Source organism: Terrapene carolina, unplaced genomic scaffold (assembly GCF_002925995.2).
Source record: "Terrapene carolina triunguis isolate 2854851 unplaced genomic scaffold, T_m_triunguis-2.0 Scaffold629, whole genome shotgun sequence".
Lineage (NCBI taxonomy): Eukaryota > Metazoa > Chordata > Testudines > Emydidae > Terrapene > Terrapene triunguis.
Window position 1 is genome coordinate 19,531,062 of NW_020664980.1, and position 16,744 is coordinate 19,547,805.

At 63.5% G+C, this 16,744-nt stretch overlaps 1 protein-coding gene across 1 annotated transcript; it reads left to right on the forward strand.

The window, feature by feature from the left end:
• The first annotated feature begins 2,949 nt into the window (after positions 1 to 2,949).
• DBN1 (drebrin 1) lies at positions 2,950 to 16,371 on the forward strand. The gene is made up of 8 exons (XM_029913393.1): positions 2,950 to 3,224; positions 9,521 to 9,576; positions 9,841 to 9,953; positions 10,933 to 11,007; positions 11,923 to 12,069; positions 12,397 to 12,474; positions 13,409 to 13,623; positions 16,317 to 16,371. Exons 1-8 carry the CDS (start codon positions 2,950 to 2,952, stop codon positions 16,369 to 16,371), a joined length of 1,014 nt encoding a protein of 337 aa, XP_029769253.1.
• Positions 16,372 to 16,744: the final 373 nt, after the last annotated feature.

The window sequence follows — 16,744 nt, forward strand, 5'->3', positions numbered from 1 at the left end:
GCAGGCCCATCGCCTCCTGCCGGGGAGGCCCTGGCCCACCAGGCACCCGCTGGGGATGGGCAGCTCTGGAGGCCCCATTTCCTTTCGTCTCCCCACTTTCCCCCCTGCCTGTGCTGGAGGGACCCCCCCATTGCCTCCTGCTGGAGTGGCTGGTTCCCGTGCTGGAGACGGGCCCACAGGCCCCGAACCGGAGCCAGCAAGGTTCCACCTGCGCTGGGGAGATGGGGGGTGCCGGGACCTGCTGGCTGGCATGGAGGGGCTGTGACCTCAGCCTGCGGGAGGGGGCAGCGAGGTCACCAGACCTGCCCAGCACCTTGGGGTGTGGGGCGGGCGGCTCTGTCTAATGGGCCCCAGTAGGTGGACTCGGTGCTGGGAGCCCGGGCTCTTGGGACCTTGGGCAGCAGTTTGGCACCTTCGGGGTTCCTTGTGCCGTTGGTCTTCACTCGGCGTTCCTGGGGCTGGCGCTTGCTCCGTGTTGGCCAGGCTGGGGAATGGCCTCGCCACGTGCTCCGGGGCAGCCGAGTCTTGGTCTTTGGGCAAAGAGGCCCCGTGGCTCCGGTCCTGCCCCCCAGGCTCTCCCCGGTTTCTTAACGTGTCCCATCGCTGTGGGTTCTCTTTCCAGTCGTCCTTCCCCAATGGCCTGTGAGGTGCCAGGCTGGTGCCTTCCTGCCCCGTTGCGCAGGCTGGCCAGGGCTTCAGCGCCTCGGGATGTTCATGTGGGAGCAGGGTCTCAGGGTGCAAAGTCTCTTGGTTTTGACACCCCCCTTTGGGGGTGAAATAGCGACGCAGCCCCTTGGCCAGACACGCCTGCGTCGGGGCTTTGTCCAGGGCATGGAGGGAAGCAAATGGCTAGCAGCCATGCAGGGCCATGGCTACATCCGGCGGCTCCCTGGGCTGTCGGGCCTGGAGCTTTTCTCTGCCCCCACTCGCTGGTCCGAGCCAACCAGGCCTGGGAAAAGGATCTGCACTGTCTGGCCCCTGAAGCCACGCCCACCCAGCCACACCCATCTCCCTGGCATCTCCCCTCAGCTGGGTCTGCCCCCTCCCCCCAATAAATGACCCCAAATCAGTCTGCCTTCGCTTGCACATGAGTGAGGCTCTGCTCCCTGGCCTGGCCGCTCGGTCCCTCCCGCCCGCTGGCCCTGGCTGAGCGCTCTGTGCAAGGAATCTTGCCCTTGGCCCCTTTTGCATCTTCCTCCAGCTGCCGGATGGCCTGGCTGGCGGCCGGCTCCGCCGTTAGTGAGCCCCGGGGCCTGCTCCCTGCCTTGCCGCTGTGCACCCACGAGGCCCTCCCAGCGAGTCTGCACTTCATCCCCTGCTGCTCTGCTCTGCTCTGCTCCGCTCCCTGCCTCTCTCGCCCCTCTGCCAAGGAGTGGGGTGCTGCCCTTCTTCCTGGCCCTGCCCTGGTAAAGGGCCAGCAGCACGTCAGCCGCTCTCCTCCCACACAGACCCCGGGGCCTTGGAGGGGCAGCAGCCCCCACCCACTGCCCCCTCCCCAACCATGTTACCGTTGAACAATAATGGGAGTCTGGGGCGAGGGCCAGGGAGCAGGCGCAGAGGTTTGCGGGGAGACGGCCAGTGAGCGGCTGATGCGGCAAGGGGGGGTGAGGGGAGCTGGAGGCTGGGGCCAGCGTGGGCCCAAGCGAGTTCTGACTTGCTTTGTGACGCGAGGCTGGAGCGCTAGGTCTGGGCCGGGGGCGAAGTGGGGAAGCTCCGTGGGGTGTGCAGGGAGGAGGGGCTTGAGGTACCAGGCTAAAGGCAGTACTGGGGATGGAGTGGAGCCCCTGGGGCTGAGGTGGACTCCCGGCCTTGGGCAGGCTGGAGCCTCTGGGGCTGCATGGGGGCCCAGGCGAAGGGGAGACTTTGTTCCTGGCCTGGGGGCTGCTGCATGGAAAGGTGGCTGGAGCCAAGGCCCCGGGTTTGGCGGCGAGGGGAGCAGTGACCTAGGGGCCGGGCGTCCACCAGCCCTTGGAGATGGCCAGAGTCGTGGGTTGGGGTCGGGGGCTGCTCTGGCATGGAGCAGGGGGCTTGTTGCTGGCGAGACGCGATCCAGGCCCCGGGAGCGCGAGGCTCCTAGGCCGAAGGGCCTGGCACGTCCTGGCTGGCTCTGGGGCTGCTGCCCCGTGCGCGCCAAACATGGGGCCTGGTGCCACTGTGGGGTGAGGCCCAGCCTGCAGCCAATCTGATTGCAGGATGCAGATTGATCCAGTGGCATTTGATTGGCCCAGCGGCCATTGATGTCACATGGGGCTGCTGAGCAATTGCCCAAGTGGGATGGGAGGCGGCCGGGCTCAGACCAGAGATGGGTCGGGCGGGCCTGGCAGAGCCGTGCGGGCACCTGGGCAGGGGGTGTCCAACCAGAGACAGGCTGGATGAGGCCGGAGACGGCATGTGCCAGGCAGCAGGATAAGACCCTCGTTGCCCCCTGCCCAGCGCTGAGTGCCCACCCGGGCAGACCAGGCTGAAAAGGAAGCCAGGTCCCGCCCTGCTCAGTCCCTCTCCAGCCTGAGGTCTGCCCTGCTGGCCCCTGGGGAGTGGCGGGCACACTGCACCTGGCTAATCCTGCAGACAGGGGCATTGGCTTCTCCCCCAGCAGCTGGCGGGACCCCGTCCCTGAGAGGTCACGGCCAGGACCCCGTCCAGCGGGGCCCTTCTGGCCTGTCTGACTGAGCCTCGTCACTGCTCATCAAAGGGGGGCGACCCCCAGGGGGGCAGCAAATCTCTGCTCAGACCGACCAGGGGCTTGGCTTCTGACAGACTCCGCTGTGCTCTCTGGCTGGGACCCCCCTTCCAGGCCGCCCCCCTGTGGCTCAGGCTGAGCTGAGCAGCCCCCGCATGGGCCCGTCTGGCCCCCGGGGGCAGTGGGGGCTGCACCATGGGAAGGGGCAGGGGCAGGGCAGGGAGCGCTCCCGAGAGCTGGGGTGCCAGGGCCCAGTCTGCCCACTGGAGATGGTCCCCCGGGAAACACTCTGCGCATGCAGCACGGGCCGGCCAGGGGCTGAACAATGGGCTCCTTATGCAGCCAGTCCCCCAGCCAGCCATGCTGTGTGCTGCATAACAAGAGCCCCGGCAGCCGTGCGCTCTGGTCACCTCCTCCCCACCCACCCGGACGAGCCCGGTCGGGGCCCAAGGCTTTCAGAGACGCCGTTGTCCGGCCGCCTGGGGAGCACAGACCAGAGACCAGCCCCACACAGGAGCTTGCAGAAACCTCTCCCGTGGCTGGGGTGAGTGCAGCCCGCCCAGGGGCCAGAGGACCGCTTCAGCCGCGGCTGCCCAGGCTGGGGCGGGAGCAGGACTCGCTCGCTGGGGTTTAGGCCTTGCTCCCTCCTTTGGGCACTCTGCCCCCTCCCTCTAGGTCGCTGCTGGGCGTGTGGTGCTTCTGGGGCTGACAGCCCTGGGAACCTGGCAGCTTCTTGGGAGGGGCAGCGGCCCCAACCACTGGGCCTGATTGTTCCTTTATAAAGCTCTAACTCAGGGGCCGGGCTCTCTGCTGGGGAAGCTGGGTGCACCGGGAGGAGGCTGGGGATGGGGTGGGGTGAGGTGGTGTGTGTGTGTGGGGGGGGGGGGGGCACTCCACAATCCTCTGGGAGAGAGACTGTGCATGAGTTGTTCTCAGGGCCTGGGCATCATGCTCTGTGCTCAGGGTTCAGCTCGGATAGCAGGGGCTGCGGGCCAGGCGTGAGGGGCACCGGCAGAGCTGTGGGGAGCCCAGGGCTGGGGTAGCAGGGGCTGCGGGCCGGGCGTGAGGGGCTTCGGCAGAGCAGGGAACCGGGGCTGGTATGGGGCCATGGAGGGAGCTAGCGTTGCTAAGCACGGCCGGCCTTGTTGCCCAGACGGGGCTCCCATCCCAGGGCTGCTCAGCACAGGGAAGGGGATGTTTAGTCTGGGGCTTCCCCTCCCCTGAGCGTCCCGGAGGGTCCGGGGTCAGAGCGGCCCCTCCCCCTCCCTGCCTGGTGGAGGCGGCTGGGCCCATTACTCCATAGGAAAGGAATTCGGTGCTGTTTTCCCTGCAGTGACTCGCTGGGGCTGCATTGGAAACACATGTGCGCAGGCTGGGGCTGCCTGGGCCGGGCTGGGGCTGGGGGACGGGGCTTCTCCCCCTCCAGGCCATGGGGCGCGGGGGTCGGAACAGGGCTGCCCCATGCCCCATTCATACTCTGCGCAGGCGTGTCTGAAGCATGTCCTGGGCCCGTGGTTTCCGCTTCCCCCCTCGCTGGCTGCTGGGCCCCGAGCCCGGGCTGTGCAAGGTGCTGCCCCCGTCCTATGTGCTGTGAGAGACGGCGGGGCAGGGCGCGGTGCTGCTCCAAGGCCACTGGGGGGCGCTGGCTCGGCTGCTGGGGTGCAAGAAGCAGCAGAGGGGCTGACAAAGGGACACTCGAGGGAGGGTCTCATGAGGACGATCCCCCTCCCCTGGGGATCCCAGGTCCTTTCCCCATGGGGTGGCCCAGGAGCTCTGTCCCTGCTGCCTCCCCGCAGGGTCCCAACATCCTGGGCACCCCCCTGGCCTGGCTGTGCAGTGACTTACGCCGGAGCTCTGGGCGAGGCAGTGGCAGTAGGGATCTCTGCCAGGGTTCCCTCGAATGTTTTACGTCCATGTGCGGAATTAATTTTATGTGTGACCCATCACCTTCATATTGGTGCACATAACAAAGTTCATGTGGTGGGGGTGGGGCTGAAGGGTTCAGCGTGCAGGAGGGGCTCAGGGCTGGGGCAGAGGGTTGAGGTGCGGGGGGATGAAGGCTCTGGGGTGAGGCCGGGGATGAAGGGTTTGGGGTGTGGGAGGGGGCTCAGGGCTGGGGCAGAGGATTGGGGTGCGGGGAGATGAGGGCTCTGGGGTGGGGCTAGAGATGAGGGGGCTCAGGGCTGGGGCAGAGGAGTGAGGTGCGGGAGGGGGCTCAGGGCTGAGGCAGAGGGTTGGGGTGCAGGGGGTGGGTGGGCTCTGGGGTGAGGCCGGGGATGAGGGGCTTGGGGTGCAGGCTGACCCAGGGCTGTGGCGGGGAGAGGTGCCTCTCCCCAGCCGTGGCAGTTCCAGTGGGGCTGAGGGAGGGGCTCCTCTCCCCGGCTGGCCGCGGCAAGTCCGGGACAGGTCCACGCTGGGGCCAGCGGGGAGGGGCATCTCTCCCCGCCGCAGCCCTGAGCCCCCGTGCGCGGCCGTGCGGCTTCGAGGGAACGCAGGTCTCCGTGTCGCGGAAGATGGTGCCAATGGGGCGAAGGCCTGGCTGGACGAGGGGGCTGGAGGGGTCCGACAGCCCATGTGGTGCATGGGGCAGCAGTGGCCTGTGGAACTTTCTGCTGCAGGAGCCGGGAGGCAGAGCAGCTCAGGTGCTCGCAGCGTGTGGGAGGGCAGCGGGGCAGGCGCATTCTGGGCCTTTGTGCTCTGCCCACATCTACCTTTGCGCTTTGTGTCTCTCCCTCCTTGGCTGCTTCCGGTCACCTCGTCCCATCCGCCCTGGGCTCTGGGAGCCTCCCGCCACTGGCGGGCTGCAGAGGTGCCCGTGCGGCTCGCTTACCCAGCACTGCACCGCTGGCCCGGGGCCAGGCACAGGGAGGCGAAGCTGATAAAATTAGCCGCCCGTTGTGTGAGTTAATGGAAGGTCAGGCTGGTTTGTGATTGGGCCGGGCCAGGCCGGACTCCCGGCCACGCTCCCCCCGGGTCAGGCTCGGTGCGGGAAGCAGGGCTTGGTGCTGTGCCATTGGGCAGATCCGTACCACCCTCTGTGAAGAGGGGGCTCGGGCAGCCTGGGCACTGACCCAGCCATGCAAGTGTTGGGGGGAAGGAAATTACCCAGAATCCCTCAGCCGCACCCAGGCTCCCTGCCCCACGGTGACCCCCATGCTTCTGGTGCACCCATGTTCTCCCCGCAGCACTGCTCCCGCTCCCCTGGTGTCGCCCCCCCCGCCCGCCCCTCCCCCGTCGGCAGTGCCACTCACGCTGGCTGAATCCAAGCGGTGCCGTCCCAGCCCTCGAGTCTCCTCTAGCTCCAGCCTGTGGGTGTCTCCATCTGCCAGCCCCCCTGTGCGGGGGTGGGGAGGGCCTCGGATGCCAGGGCTGGGCATGCAGCGGGGAGGGGCAGGGCTGGAGAGGAAGTTTCCTGCTGCGGTGGGGGGGCAGGGCGTCGCATGGCACTGGACACTGGGCGGGGGCAGTGCCCTGGTGTGGGACAGGCAGGGCACTGGGGCGGTGTGGGGGGGAGGGGGCTGTGCATGGGGGGCAGCGCCCAGTGTGTGGGGGGTGTCTGTGCAGGCTGGGGCTGGGCCCGGTGTGGCGGGGGGGGGGGGGGGGGGCAGTCTGTGCGGGGGGGGGGGGGGGGCCGGGGGGGGGGGGGGGGTCTGTGCAGGCTGGGGCTGGGCCCGCTCTTTGTCTGGTCACATTGGAGCCGGGGGCTGGATCAGGGAATTGGTCGCGGCTCGCGGCGCTCGTCGGGGGGCAGGACCCCGTGGGCTCCCCACTGCCAGGCAGGCCAGTGTCCTGGTGCCCCGGTGTGGTGGGCTGGGATTTGAAGGGTCCCTGTGATTCCCCCTGCGGCTGGGCTGGAGCAGAGTCCAGGGCCATCCGGATCGAAGGGGGGGCGGACACAGCCTGGGCTGGGGAGGAGCCTGTGTCCTGAGCTGCCAATCTGGGAGATTTGGATTTGGGGATTAACGTTGATCTCCCTTATGCCATTATCTGTGTCTCGGGGAGGGGGGGTGCTCCCGGTACTGCCAGCTCTGCACTGCTTCAGGAACTGGGGGGCGGGCTGCCTGGGCGCTGTCGGACCCCAGTCGTGCAGCTGCTCCTGTCCCCCCACCCAGTGCTTGGCATGCCTGGGTCCTGTGGGAATGGGGGAGCAGTCTGCGCCCACGTCTGGGTTTGGGCTCTGCTGGTGAAAGGGGGGGGCTGGGAACGCCGGCAAGAACCACAAGCAGCCTGAGGGCCGGGGTGGAAGGTGGTGGGGGGTAGCACCCGGTGCGGGGGGGGGGGGGGGGGGGGGCGCCTCCGTGGGGTGGGTGCTTGCGAGGCCTGGCAACAGCATCCCACTTGAGGGGCTAGGGTGGGGGTGGGCAAACTTTTTGGCCCGAGGGCCCCGTCTGGGTGGGGAAATTGCATGCAGGGCCAGGGCAGGGGGTTGGGGTGCAGGAGGGGTTCGGGGTGCAGGCTCCGGCCCGGCACTGCTTACCTCGAGCGGCTCTGGGGTGGCAGTGGCGCGCAGCGGGGCTAAGGCAGGCTCCCTGTCTGCCCTGGCCCCGCGCCGCTCCCGGAAGTGGCCAGCATGTCCAGCAGTGGCTCCTGGGGGTGGGGTGGGGCAGGCGGCTCCGCCACGTGCTGCCCTTGCCTGCGGGCACCACTCCTGAAGCTCCCACTGGCCGTGGTTCCCCATTCCCAGCCAATGGGAGCTGCAGGGGGTGGTAGCTGCAGGCGAGGGCAGCGCACAGAGCCCTCTTCTCCCCCCTCAGGGGCCGCGGGGACGTGGTGCTGGCTGTTTCCAGGAGCGGCGCGGGGCCAGGCAGAAAGCCTGCCTTAGCCCCACTGTGCCATGGGGCTGGCAATCCCACGGGCCGGATTGAAAGCCCTGACAGGCTGGATCCGGGCCGTAGTTTGCCCTCCCCTGGGCTAGGGGCTCCTGCTGGCATGGCCCTTGCTGGGCCGCGGGCTGGGGGGCCCTCAGTGCTGATGGTCGGGGACCTGTGGAGCTGGGGCATGTGAGGGATGAACGGGGCTTGTTAGCCCTGCCTTGGGGGGCCCCCAGGGAGGGGTGGGGCCTGGGGTTCAGGCCAGGGCTTGTGATTTCCCCCTCCCCTGCTCTGGGCCTCCGGGGGCTAACTTGACTGCCCCTCCCAGGATGAGTCCAGGGGGCCACGAAGCTGCCCTGGGCTCACGTGGCCCTTCCCCCCCCCGGACCCCGGAAGCTCAGGCGGATGGGGAGCTGGGGGAGGGGATCCCAGCTCAGCAGATGGGGAATGTGGTGATTCTGCAAATGCCCCAGGCTCCACAGAGTGTCCCTCAGCCGCCTGGGGGGATGGGGAAAGGTGTCCAGCTCGGGGGCCGGGGGGCCAGTCTGCAGTGGGGAGCGAGATGTGTTGGAGGGGAAGGGTCCGCGGGGGCAGAGTACAGCAGCTAATGCCCCCGCTCGGACGCCTGCCAGACACCAGCGCCTCCCCCGCTTCTCCCACTAATCATCTCCTCATCTTGTGAGCGCCATCCCAGCTGGAGAGCTGGGTGGTTGCCATGGAGACAGAGGATGCTGGTTGCCTAGATAAGCTGAAATTTCCCTGTCTTCGCCCACCAGTCCTGGACCGACTCTGCCGGCTGCCCACCCCCGCCTTTGAAGAGGGGCCGCCGTGGGGTGCAGGGGATGCAGAGGAGGGCAAAGACCGCAGGGCTTCTTGTGGGGCAGGGGGCGGGGGGAGGGGGCCTTCCCCAGCACAGCCCGGAGAGGGGCCGGTATCCAAGAAACCGTCTCCATGGAGCCCCCATCACACCCTGAAGGCTCATTGATTTGCTGCTACTGCTTTAATTCCCTCCTGCTCCCTGCCAGGGGCTCACGCAGCCCGGGAACGTGAGCAGCTCTCGCTGCGTCCTGTGGGGGGTGCTGCTGCCCTAGTCCCAGGGGGCCCTGGGTAAATAATCACTGACTGGCCCCAGACGGGTGACTCCTGGTCCCCTCCCCCATGCCCCCGGCTCATAGGTGTCCGGCCACCACGCTGCCGGGGCGGGGGGGGGGTGAAAAGGACCTGCTCGGCAGCCAGGCCCCAGCCCCCTTCTCATTGCCAGTCCCTGACACCAGCCTATTGGCCATTGGCTGCTCCGCCAGGGCCCGAAGCCCAGGGGTGGGGGTGGCTCACCCCCCACTTCCTGCTCACAGGCCCCCAGGTGGCTGGCACTTGGATTCCGCCCCCCGTCTTGCTGGGAGCAGCCACGTGGAGGCTTCTCCCCGGGCCTCTGGTGCCTCCCTTCCCCTGCTGGCGCTGGGACCAGTGCCCAGGTAGCTGGGCCAGGCTGAGGGGCGCTGCTGGGGGGGCTGGGCCGTGCTGCTGAGACTTGCTGTGCTCGGGGGGAGGTGAAAGGCTGGTGCCAGTGGCAGAGACTTGCTGGGAGCCGGGCTCTGCTGGGGGCCCCCGCGTCCCCCTCCATGGGAGCCCGCAGGGTCAGCGTGAGGCCACGCGGCTGGGTGGAGGGAGGGGTCATGCAGCGTGGCCTGGAGTGCCCAGTGCGGGGGTCACAGCTCCCCGACCCCATCCCGGTTCGCCCGTGGGAATCTCCTCCCCAGGGCTGAGGTCTCCACAGCTGCTGGGGGACAGGGTGTGCCAGCTTCTGGCCCATGCCCGGCACCCCCCAGCCTCGTCTTTCCCCTTTGCTATGGGGGGGGTTCCCTCCTCTGGGCGGGGCTGGCAGGTGCGCTGTGTATGGTAGGGGGTGCAGGTCCCCTGGTGAGCGGGCTCTAGTGGGTGCTGCGGCTGGGCCCCCCACCCCCCGTGTCTGGTGCAGGCGCAGGGGGTGCAGCTGGAGACTCACTGGCCCTCACGCGCTCTCCTCCCCCAGGGCTCTGTACACCTACGAGGATGAGTCTGACGACCTGAAGCTGGCTGCGTCGGGAGGTAAGGGGACCCCAGCCCCCCCACCTCACTCTGCTGACCTTGCCACCCAGCCAACACCCACGGGGGTTCCCTCCCTCCTGCCAACGGGGGGCTGCACCTTGGGGGCTGCAGTTCTGGGGGGTTGAGGGAGCCTAAACACCCCTCCCCCAAAAAACTTGACACCTGGGGGGCAGGGTGGACAGACTGTCTGTGGTTCCTCCCTGCCCCGCCCCCTGTGTAGGACAGACTGACTGACTGTGCTTCCTCCCTGCCCTGCCCTGCCAGGAGGCGGCTTGCAGGAGCTCGCTGGCCGCTTTGAGAACCAGAAGGTGATGTACGGCTTCTGCAGTGTCAAAGAGCCCCAGGCAGCGCTGCCCAAATACGTCCTGGTCAATTGGGTGAGTAGGGCCAGCGGGGGAGGGGGACCGGCGCAGGCTGCCTGGAGGGGGGTGGGGCGGCAGGGGGACCGGCACAGGCCTGCGGGGAGGGACACCTCCTTTGAGCCCGTTTGCAGAGCATCGCGTTCGGGATGATGAGGCTCAGGGTCCGGTGTGGGTTCCAGGCAGAACGAGAGCTGGTGCCTGGAGACGGGACAGGACACAAGCCAGACAGGCCCGGAGGCGCCGATGGGGAACAGGGAGGGGAACTGACCACTGGAGTTCATTGGGAATGTCCTTGCTGCAGGCCGGGGCGGATTCTGCCTTGCTTGGAGTCTGTAAATCCAGGCTGGCCCCTCTGTCTGGCTGACCCAGGGGCTCTGTGCTCTCCGGCCTGCCAGAGCTCAGAGGGACGGTCCTGCGTGGCCTGAACATCCAGGAATACCGCCCCGCCCCCATCTCCAGAGTCCCTGGGCTTGGAGGCTGGGCGGGGCCGTGGCGGGGCCCTAATGCACCGGGCCCCAGGGATCCCTCCTGGGCTCAGTGCCCGTCATGCTCCTGTGCTGCCACCTAGTGGACCTCTGCATCCCTCACTGGACCCAGCTGGGCTTGGGTGGAGGGGGGTCTCCAGACTCCAGGAGTGTAGCCTGGGTGGGCTGCGCCCCACCCACGTAGCATCCAGGCCCACCCAAGTCTGAGCAGGGGTGTGGTGCCACCACGGTGGTGCGGAGCGTCACTCGAGCACCTGAGGTGCAGGACGGAGCTCTGCACCTGCCCGTCAGAAAGCGATGCTCCGACGGCTCTGCCCTGCCATTGTCTGAGCCGCCCCGTGCCCGTTCCCAGCCCGGCAGGGGACGCCCTGTCTGGGGCACCAAAGCTAGGAAGCGGGTGTCAGGGGAGACGCTGAGCAAGCACCATCTGTCATTGCCCGGCCACTCCTCACTGCGGCCCTGGCACCCCCTGCAGCCCCCGTCTCACTCTGCTCTCCGTGCCCTGGCAGGTTGGGGAGGACGTGGCCGATGCCCGCAAGTGCGCCTGTGCCAGCCACGTGGCCAAGATAGCAGAGTTCTTCCAGGTCAGTGGGGGGGGGTCTGGATTAATTGGGGTGCAGTAACAGGCCCAGAGAGTCTGAGGTGTTAACGTGACCCTGCCGCTGTCCAAGGTTAAACAGGGTTAAACAAGGGCTGGGTTTGGTATCCAGAGCCCTGGGGCTGCTGAGTGCCAGGCAAAGGCCCTGCCAAGCCCCTCCCGCACCTACCCCCCATCAACCACCCCCTGGGGACCCTTTGCTGAAGAGACAGAAAAAGAAAAGTTTGAGCCTTTGAAATGTGATCATCAAGCCAGGCTTTCGTTCTGCACCGTCCCTCGTTCCCTTCCTCTGGCTGCAGTCGGGAAAGGGGCAGACCGTTGTCCGACAGCCCCGAGGCTGGGAACTGCCCGAGGCGTGAGCTGGGCTGGGCCGGAGCTGCGGGTCCCTTTCCCGTGGGGCTGGACCAAGGCAAACGCGCAGAGGGGAGAGAAAGGAGTGACATTGAAACACGCAGCCTCCCTGGCCCAGCACGGTGAGGCCTGGCAAACGTGTACTGGCCACGGCTCGCAGCAGTGCTGCGGGAGACAATCTGGGCCAGCAGAATTTCCGGTCCCCAGGCAGGAGCCTTACACACGAGGCTTTTGGGTTCGCACTGATTCCCTCTGTCTTTCCCCCTCGCCGCCAGCTCCGCTGGGACCCCGCACCCCTCCGCTGGCCAGCTCACAGCTAGGCTCGTTCGGAGCCCCGGGGAGGGGGCGGGGGGCAGGCACGGACCAGCCCAGGGGAGCTGGACCCTGAGGCGCCCAGAGGCAGGAGCACGGCAGTGCTGGGGCCAGGAGCGGGGCTGGCACCACGCTGGGGGCGTGTCAGAGGCTGGGCTGGGGCGGTGCAGCTGTCGGCTCAGATTCCCCCCCCCCATGCCAGCCGGCCCGGCTCTCCCATGCTGCTCTCCTGGTGCAGGGTGTGGATGTGATCGTCAATGCCAGCAGCGTGGAGGACGTGGACCCGGGGGCCATCGGGCAGCGCCTCTCCAACGGCCTGGCTCGCATCTCCAGCCCCGTGCTGCACCGCCTGCGGCTGCGAGAGGACGAGAACACCGAGCCCGTGGTAAGGCCCCGCGTCCAGCCTGCCTGCCTCAGCCGGGCTGGAGGGGGAGCCCCGGCCCGGTCCCCCACCTGCATCCCTCTCCCCAGCAGGTTAGAGAACCTGCCCCACCAGCCATCCCCAGCCGCCTGGCCCAGACCCACTGCTCAGGATCTGGGGGGCTCAGCTGTGGGACTGGGGAGACGGGCCCTTATCTGGCACCTGTAGAGCCCTGTGGCCCCATGCTGCCTGGCTCCAGCATGGGGGGCTGATCCCAGGGCACCGCCAGGCTCTGCCCCCCCCACTGATGCTGGGGCACTGCTGCACCCCGCTGACCCCCGTCTGTTCCAGGGCACGACCTATCAGAAGACCGATGCGGCTGTGGAGATGAAACGGCTCAACCGGGAGCAGTTCTGGGAACAGGCCAAGGTAGGGCCAGTGAGGGTCAGCTAATGGGCTTGCCATGGGGCAGAGGCAGCAGTCTTGGGGCACCACCACCCCATATACCCTGGCTTGGCCCAGCCCGCAGGTCTCTGCAAAGCCTGAGCTGCCCTCAGCCCAGACGCTGCCTTCTGTCCTCTGCACTGCTCACCACCTGTGGCTGGGATGTGTGGCCCATGCCCAGGGCTGCCTTTGTCCCGGGCCTGCCCTTGAGAGCTCCCCTAAACCAAGTGGTGTCTGGGGTAGCCAGGCCAAACCTGAGCGGTGTTGCGACCCCATGCACCAGGGCGCGGTGCTCTGAGTGGGGAGCCGGGCCCAGCCAGGGGGATGCATCAGAGCATGGTGCCGGGAGCCGGGGACACACTAGGGCGCGGTGCTCGGAGCAGGGAGCCGTGCCCAGCCAGGGGGATGCATCAGAGCGTGGTGCCGGGAGCCGGGGACACACTAGGGCGCGGTGCTGGGAGTGGTGAGCCGGGTCCAGCCAGGGGGATATATCAGAGCGCGGTGCCGGGAGCCGGGGACGCACCAGGGCGCGGTGCTCGGAGCGCTGAGCTGGGCCCAGCCCGGGGAACAGGAGCTGCTGCTGCAGGGTGAATGGGCCGGACTTGCTCTCCAGCATCCCTGCAGTGCCAGTTGGTTTGGAATGGGGAGGGATTAGGGGTTCACTGTCAGGTTTTGCCCCAAGTCCCCCCAAAAACCTCTCTGTGACTCTGCCCAGCTCTGGCTGCTGAGCAGGAGATTGTCCTTGAGCATGGCCCCTCTGATGCCTCTCCACGGTGTATGTGGGGGTGTCCTGCAGGGCCTGGGGCAGGCAGGGGCCCCTGTGAGCTGTGGTGGGTGGATGGGGTCCCCATTGGGCAGGTAGGCAGGGTCCCCTTGGCCTGGGTGGGCGCCCTGCAGGGCTGACGGCCTGCCCCCGCAGAAGGAGGAGGAGCTGCGGAAGGAGGAGGAGCGGCAGAAGGTGCTGGAGGAGCGGCTGCGCTTTGAGCAGGAGCGCATGGAGCAGGAGCGCATGGAGCAGGAGGAGCGGGAGAGGCGCTATCGGGAGCGCGAGGAGCAGATTGAGGAGCACAGGCAAGGGCTGGGCTCGACTTGGTTCTCAGGGGAGGTGTGGGAGGATTTGTGCCCCCCTCGTGTGTGGGTAGGGGATGAGGGGCTGTGTTCTTTGGGGGTCAGGGTGTTTGTGGGGCATGCAGGAGGTCACGGCGTGGGTGGAGCATGGGGAGTGTGGCGTGGAGAGATGGGTCTGGGGGCTGTGTGGGGGAGGGCGCTGCATGCTTGCTGATGCATTGTTGGGGTGGATCTGGGGGCTGTGTGGGGGAGGGCGCTGCGTGAGGCACCACTGAGCCCACCGGACCCCCCAGCAAAGGCGCCGGCTTTTCAAACTGTTGGTGGGTGCTTGACCCCCGGCTCTACCCCAGGCCCCGCCTCCACTCCACTCCTTCCCCCAAGGCCCCACCCCACCTCTTGCCACCACACCCCCGCCCTCTCGCGCGCCCTATCCCCACTCCTCCCTCCCAGCCTCCCTGCACGCCGCGAAACAGCTGTTCATGGCGGGCAGGAGGTGCGGGGAGGGAGGGCGAGGTGCTGACCCATGGGGCCCACTGGTGGGCAGGAGGCACCGGGGCGTGGGTGGGAGCTGATCGGGGGCTGCTGGTGGCTGCAGATTCACACACATGCTGAGATCAGCTCTGCATGGGAAGGCTCAGCTAAGGAACTGCCCAGCACTCAAGTGCACACCCCTCTCTAGAGGGCAAACCCAAAATTACACCATCTTGCGCTGCACAGCGTAAGCTCCTGAAAGTCGCCCCCTCCCTCAGTGTGGAGAGGAATAGAGACAGCTTTCTGCCCCAAGTTATGATTTCCACACACACACACTGGTCTTAGACAAAACAAAACAAGTTTATTAATTCCAAAAGATAGGTTTTAAGTGGGGCTGTCGATTAATCGCAGTTAACTCACGCGATTAACTCAAAAACATTAATCGTGATTAAAAAAATCACGATTAATCAGTTTTAATCGCATTGCTAAACAATAGAATACGAACTGAAATTTATTAAATATTTTTGGATGTTTTTCTACATTTTCAAATATATTGGTTTCAATTATAACCCAGAATACAAAGTGTACAGTGCTCATGTTATATTATTATTTTTGATTACAAATATTTGCACTGTAAAAATGATAAAAGAAACAACATTTTTCAATTCACTTCATACAAGTACTGTAGTGCAATCTCTTTATTGTGAAAGTGCAACTTACAAATGCAGATTTATTTTTTTTGTTACATAACTGCATTCAAACAAAACAATGCAAAACTTTAGAGCCTACAAGTCCACTCAGTCCTACTTCTTGTTCAGCCAATTGCTCAGACAAACAAGTCTGTTTACGTTTACGGGACATAAATTTGTCTGCTTCTGATTTACAGTGTCACCTGAAAGTGAGAACAGGCATTCACATGGCACTTTTGTAGCCGGCATTGCAAGGTATTTACGTGCCAGATAGGCTAAACATTCGTATGTCACTTCATGCTTCAGCCACCATTCCAGAGGACATGCTTCCATGCTGATGATGCTCGTTTAAAAAAAAAAAGGTTAATTAAATTTGTGACTTAACTCCTTGGGGAGAATTATATGTCTCCGGCTTTATTTTACCTGCATTCTGCCATGTATTTCATATTATAGCAGTCTCGGATGATGACTCAGCATATGTTCGATTTAAGAACACTTTCACTGCAGATTTCACAAAATGCAAAGAAGGTACCAATGTGAGATTTCTAAAGAGAGCTCCAGCACTCAACCCGAGGTTTAAGAATCTGAAGTGCCTTCCAAAATCTGAGAGGGACGAGGTGTGGAGCATGCTTTCAGAAGTCTTAAAAGAGCAACACTCATATGCGGAAACTACAGAACCCGAACCACCGAAAAAGAAAATCACCCTTCTGCTGGTGGCATCTGACTCAAATAATGAAAATGAACATGCGTCGGTCTGCACTGCTTTGTTATCAAGCAGAATCTGTCATCAGCATGGACCCATGTCCTCTGGAATGGTGGTTGAAGCATGAAGGGACATATGAATCTTTAGCGCATCTGGCAAAGATCTTGCAAAGTCGGCGAACGCCTGTTCTCACTTTCAGGTGACATTGTGAACAAGAAGCAGGCAGCATTATCTCCTGCAAATGTAAATAAACTTGTTTGTCTTAGCGATTGGCTGAACAAAAAGTAGGACTGAGTGGACTTGTAGACTCTAAAGTTTTGCATTGTTTTTGTTTGAGTGCAGTTACTTTTTGTACATAATTCTACATTTGTAAGTTCAACTTTCATGATAAAGAGATTGGACTACAATACTTGTATGAGGTGAATTGAAAAATACTTTTTTTTTTTACAGTGCAAATATTTGTAATCAAAAATAAATATTAAGTGAGCACTGTACACTTTGTATTCTGTGTTGTAACTGAAATCAATATATTTGAAAATGTAGAAAACATCCAAAAATATTTAAATGGTATTCTGTTACTGTTTAACAGTGCGATTAACTACGAGATTAATCACGATTACTTTTTTGAATCACTTGACAGCCCTAATTTTAAGCAATTATAAGGGATAGCAAACAGATCAAAGCAGATTACCTAGCAAATAAACCAAAACGCAATCTAAGTTTAATATACTAAAGAAAGTGGACAGGTGTAGCAAATTCTCACCCTAAATGTTGTTTTAGGCAGATTGCAAAGATTCTTGAGGGCAAGCTGCACTTGCAGTTATTCCTTTCATAAGTCAGACACCCTCTAGCCTGGGCTCAGCCCTTCTTCCCTAGTCCAGTCTTTTTGTTCTCAGGTGTTTCCAGCAGTCCTCTTTCCTGGGCAGGGAGTCGGTGAAGAACGAACCATGATGTCCTCTCTCCCCTGCCTTAAATAGCTTTTGCATATGGCGGGAACCCTTGTCTCCCAGTTTGATTCCCACGCCCAGTCAGTGGGAAAACACTAGTATTATAGAATCATAGAACTGGAAGGGACCTCGAGAGATCATCTAGTCGAGTCCCCTGCACTCCTGGCAGGATTAAGTATTATCTAGACCATCCCTGACACATGTTTGTCCAACCTGCTCTTAAAAATCTCCAGTGATGGAGATTCCACAACCTCCCTGGGCAATTTATTCCAGTGCTTAACCACCCTGACAGTTTAGGGAGTTTTTCCTAATCTCCAGCCTAAACCGCCCTTGCTGCAATTTAAGCCCATTGCTTTTTGTCTTATCCTCAGAGGTTA

Excerpts from the sequence above, each read along its gene's own strand:
- DBN1 (XM_029913393.1), top strand. The coding sequence starts at position 2,950 with ATGGTCCCCCGGGAAACACTCTGCGCATGCAGCACGGGCCGGCCAGGG. Across the intron at positions 9,954-10,932 it reads AATACGTCCTGGTCAATTGG|GTTGGGGAGGACGTGGCCGA; the intron begins GTGAGTAGGGCC and ends GTGCCCTGGCAG. Across the intron at positions 13,624-16,316 it reads GATTTGTGCCCCCCTCGTGT|GTGTTTCCAGCAGTCCTCTT; the intron begins GTGGGTAGGGGA and ends TTTTGTTCTCAG.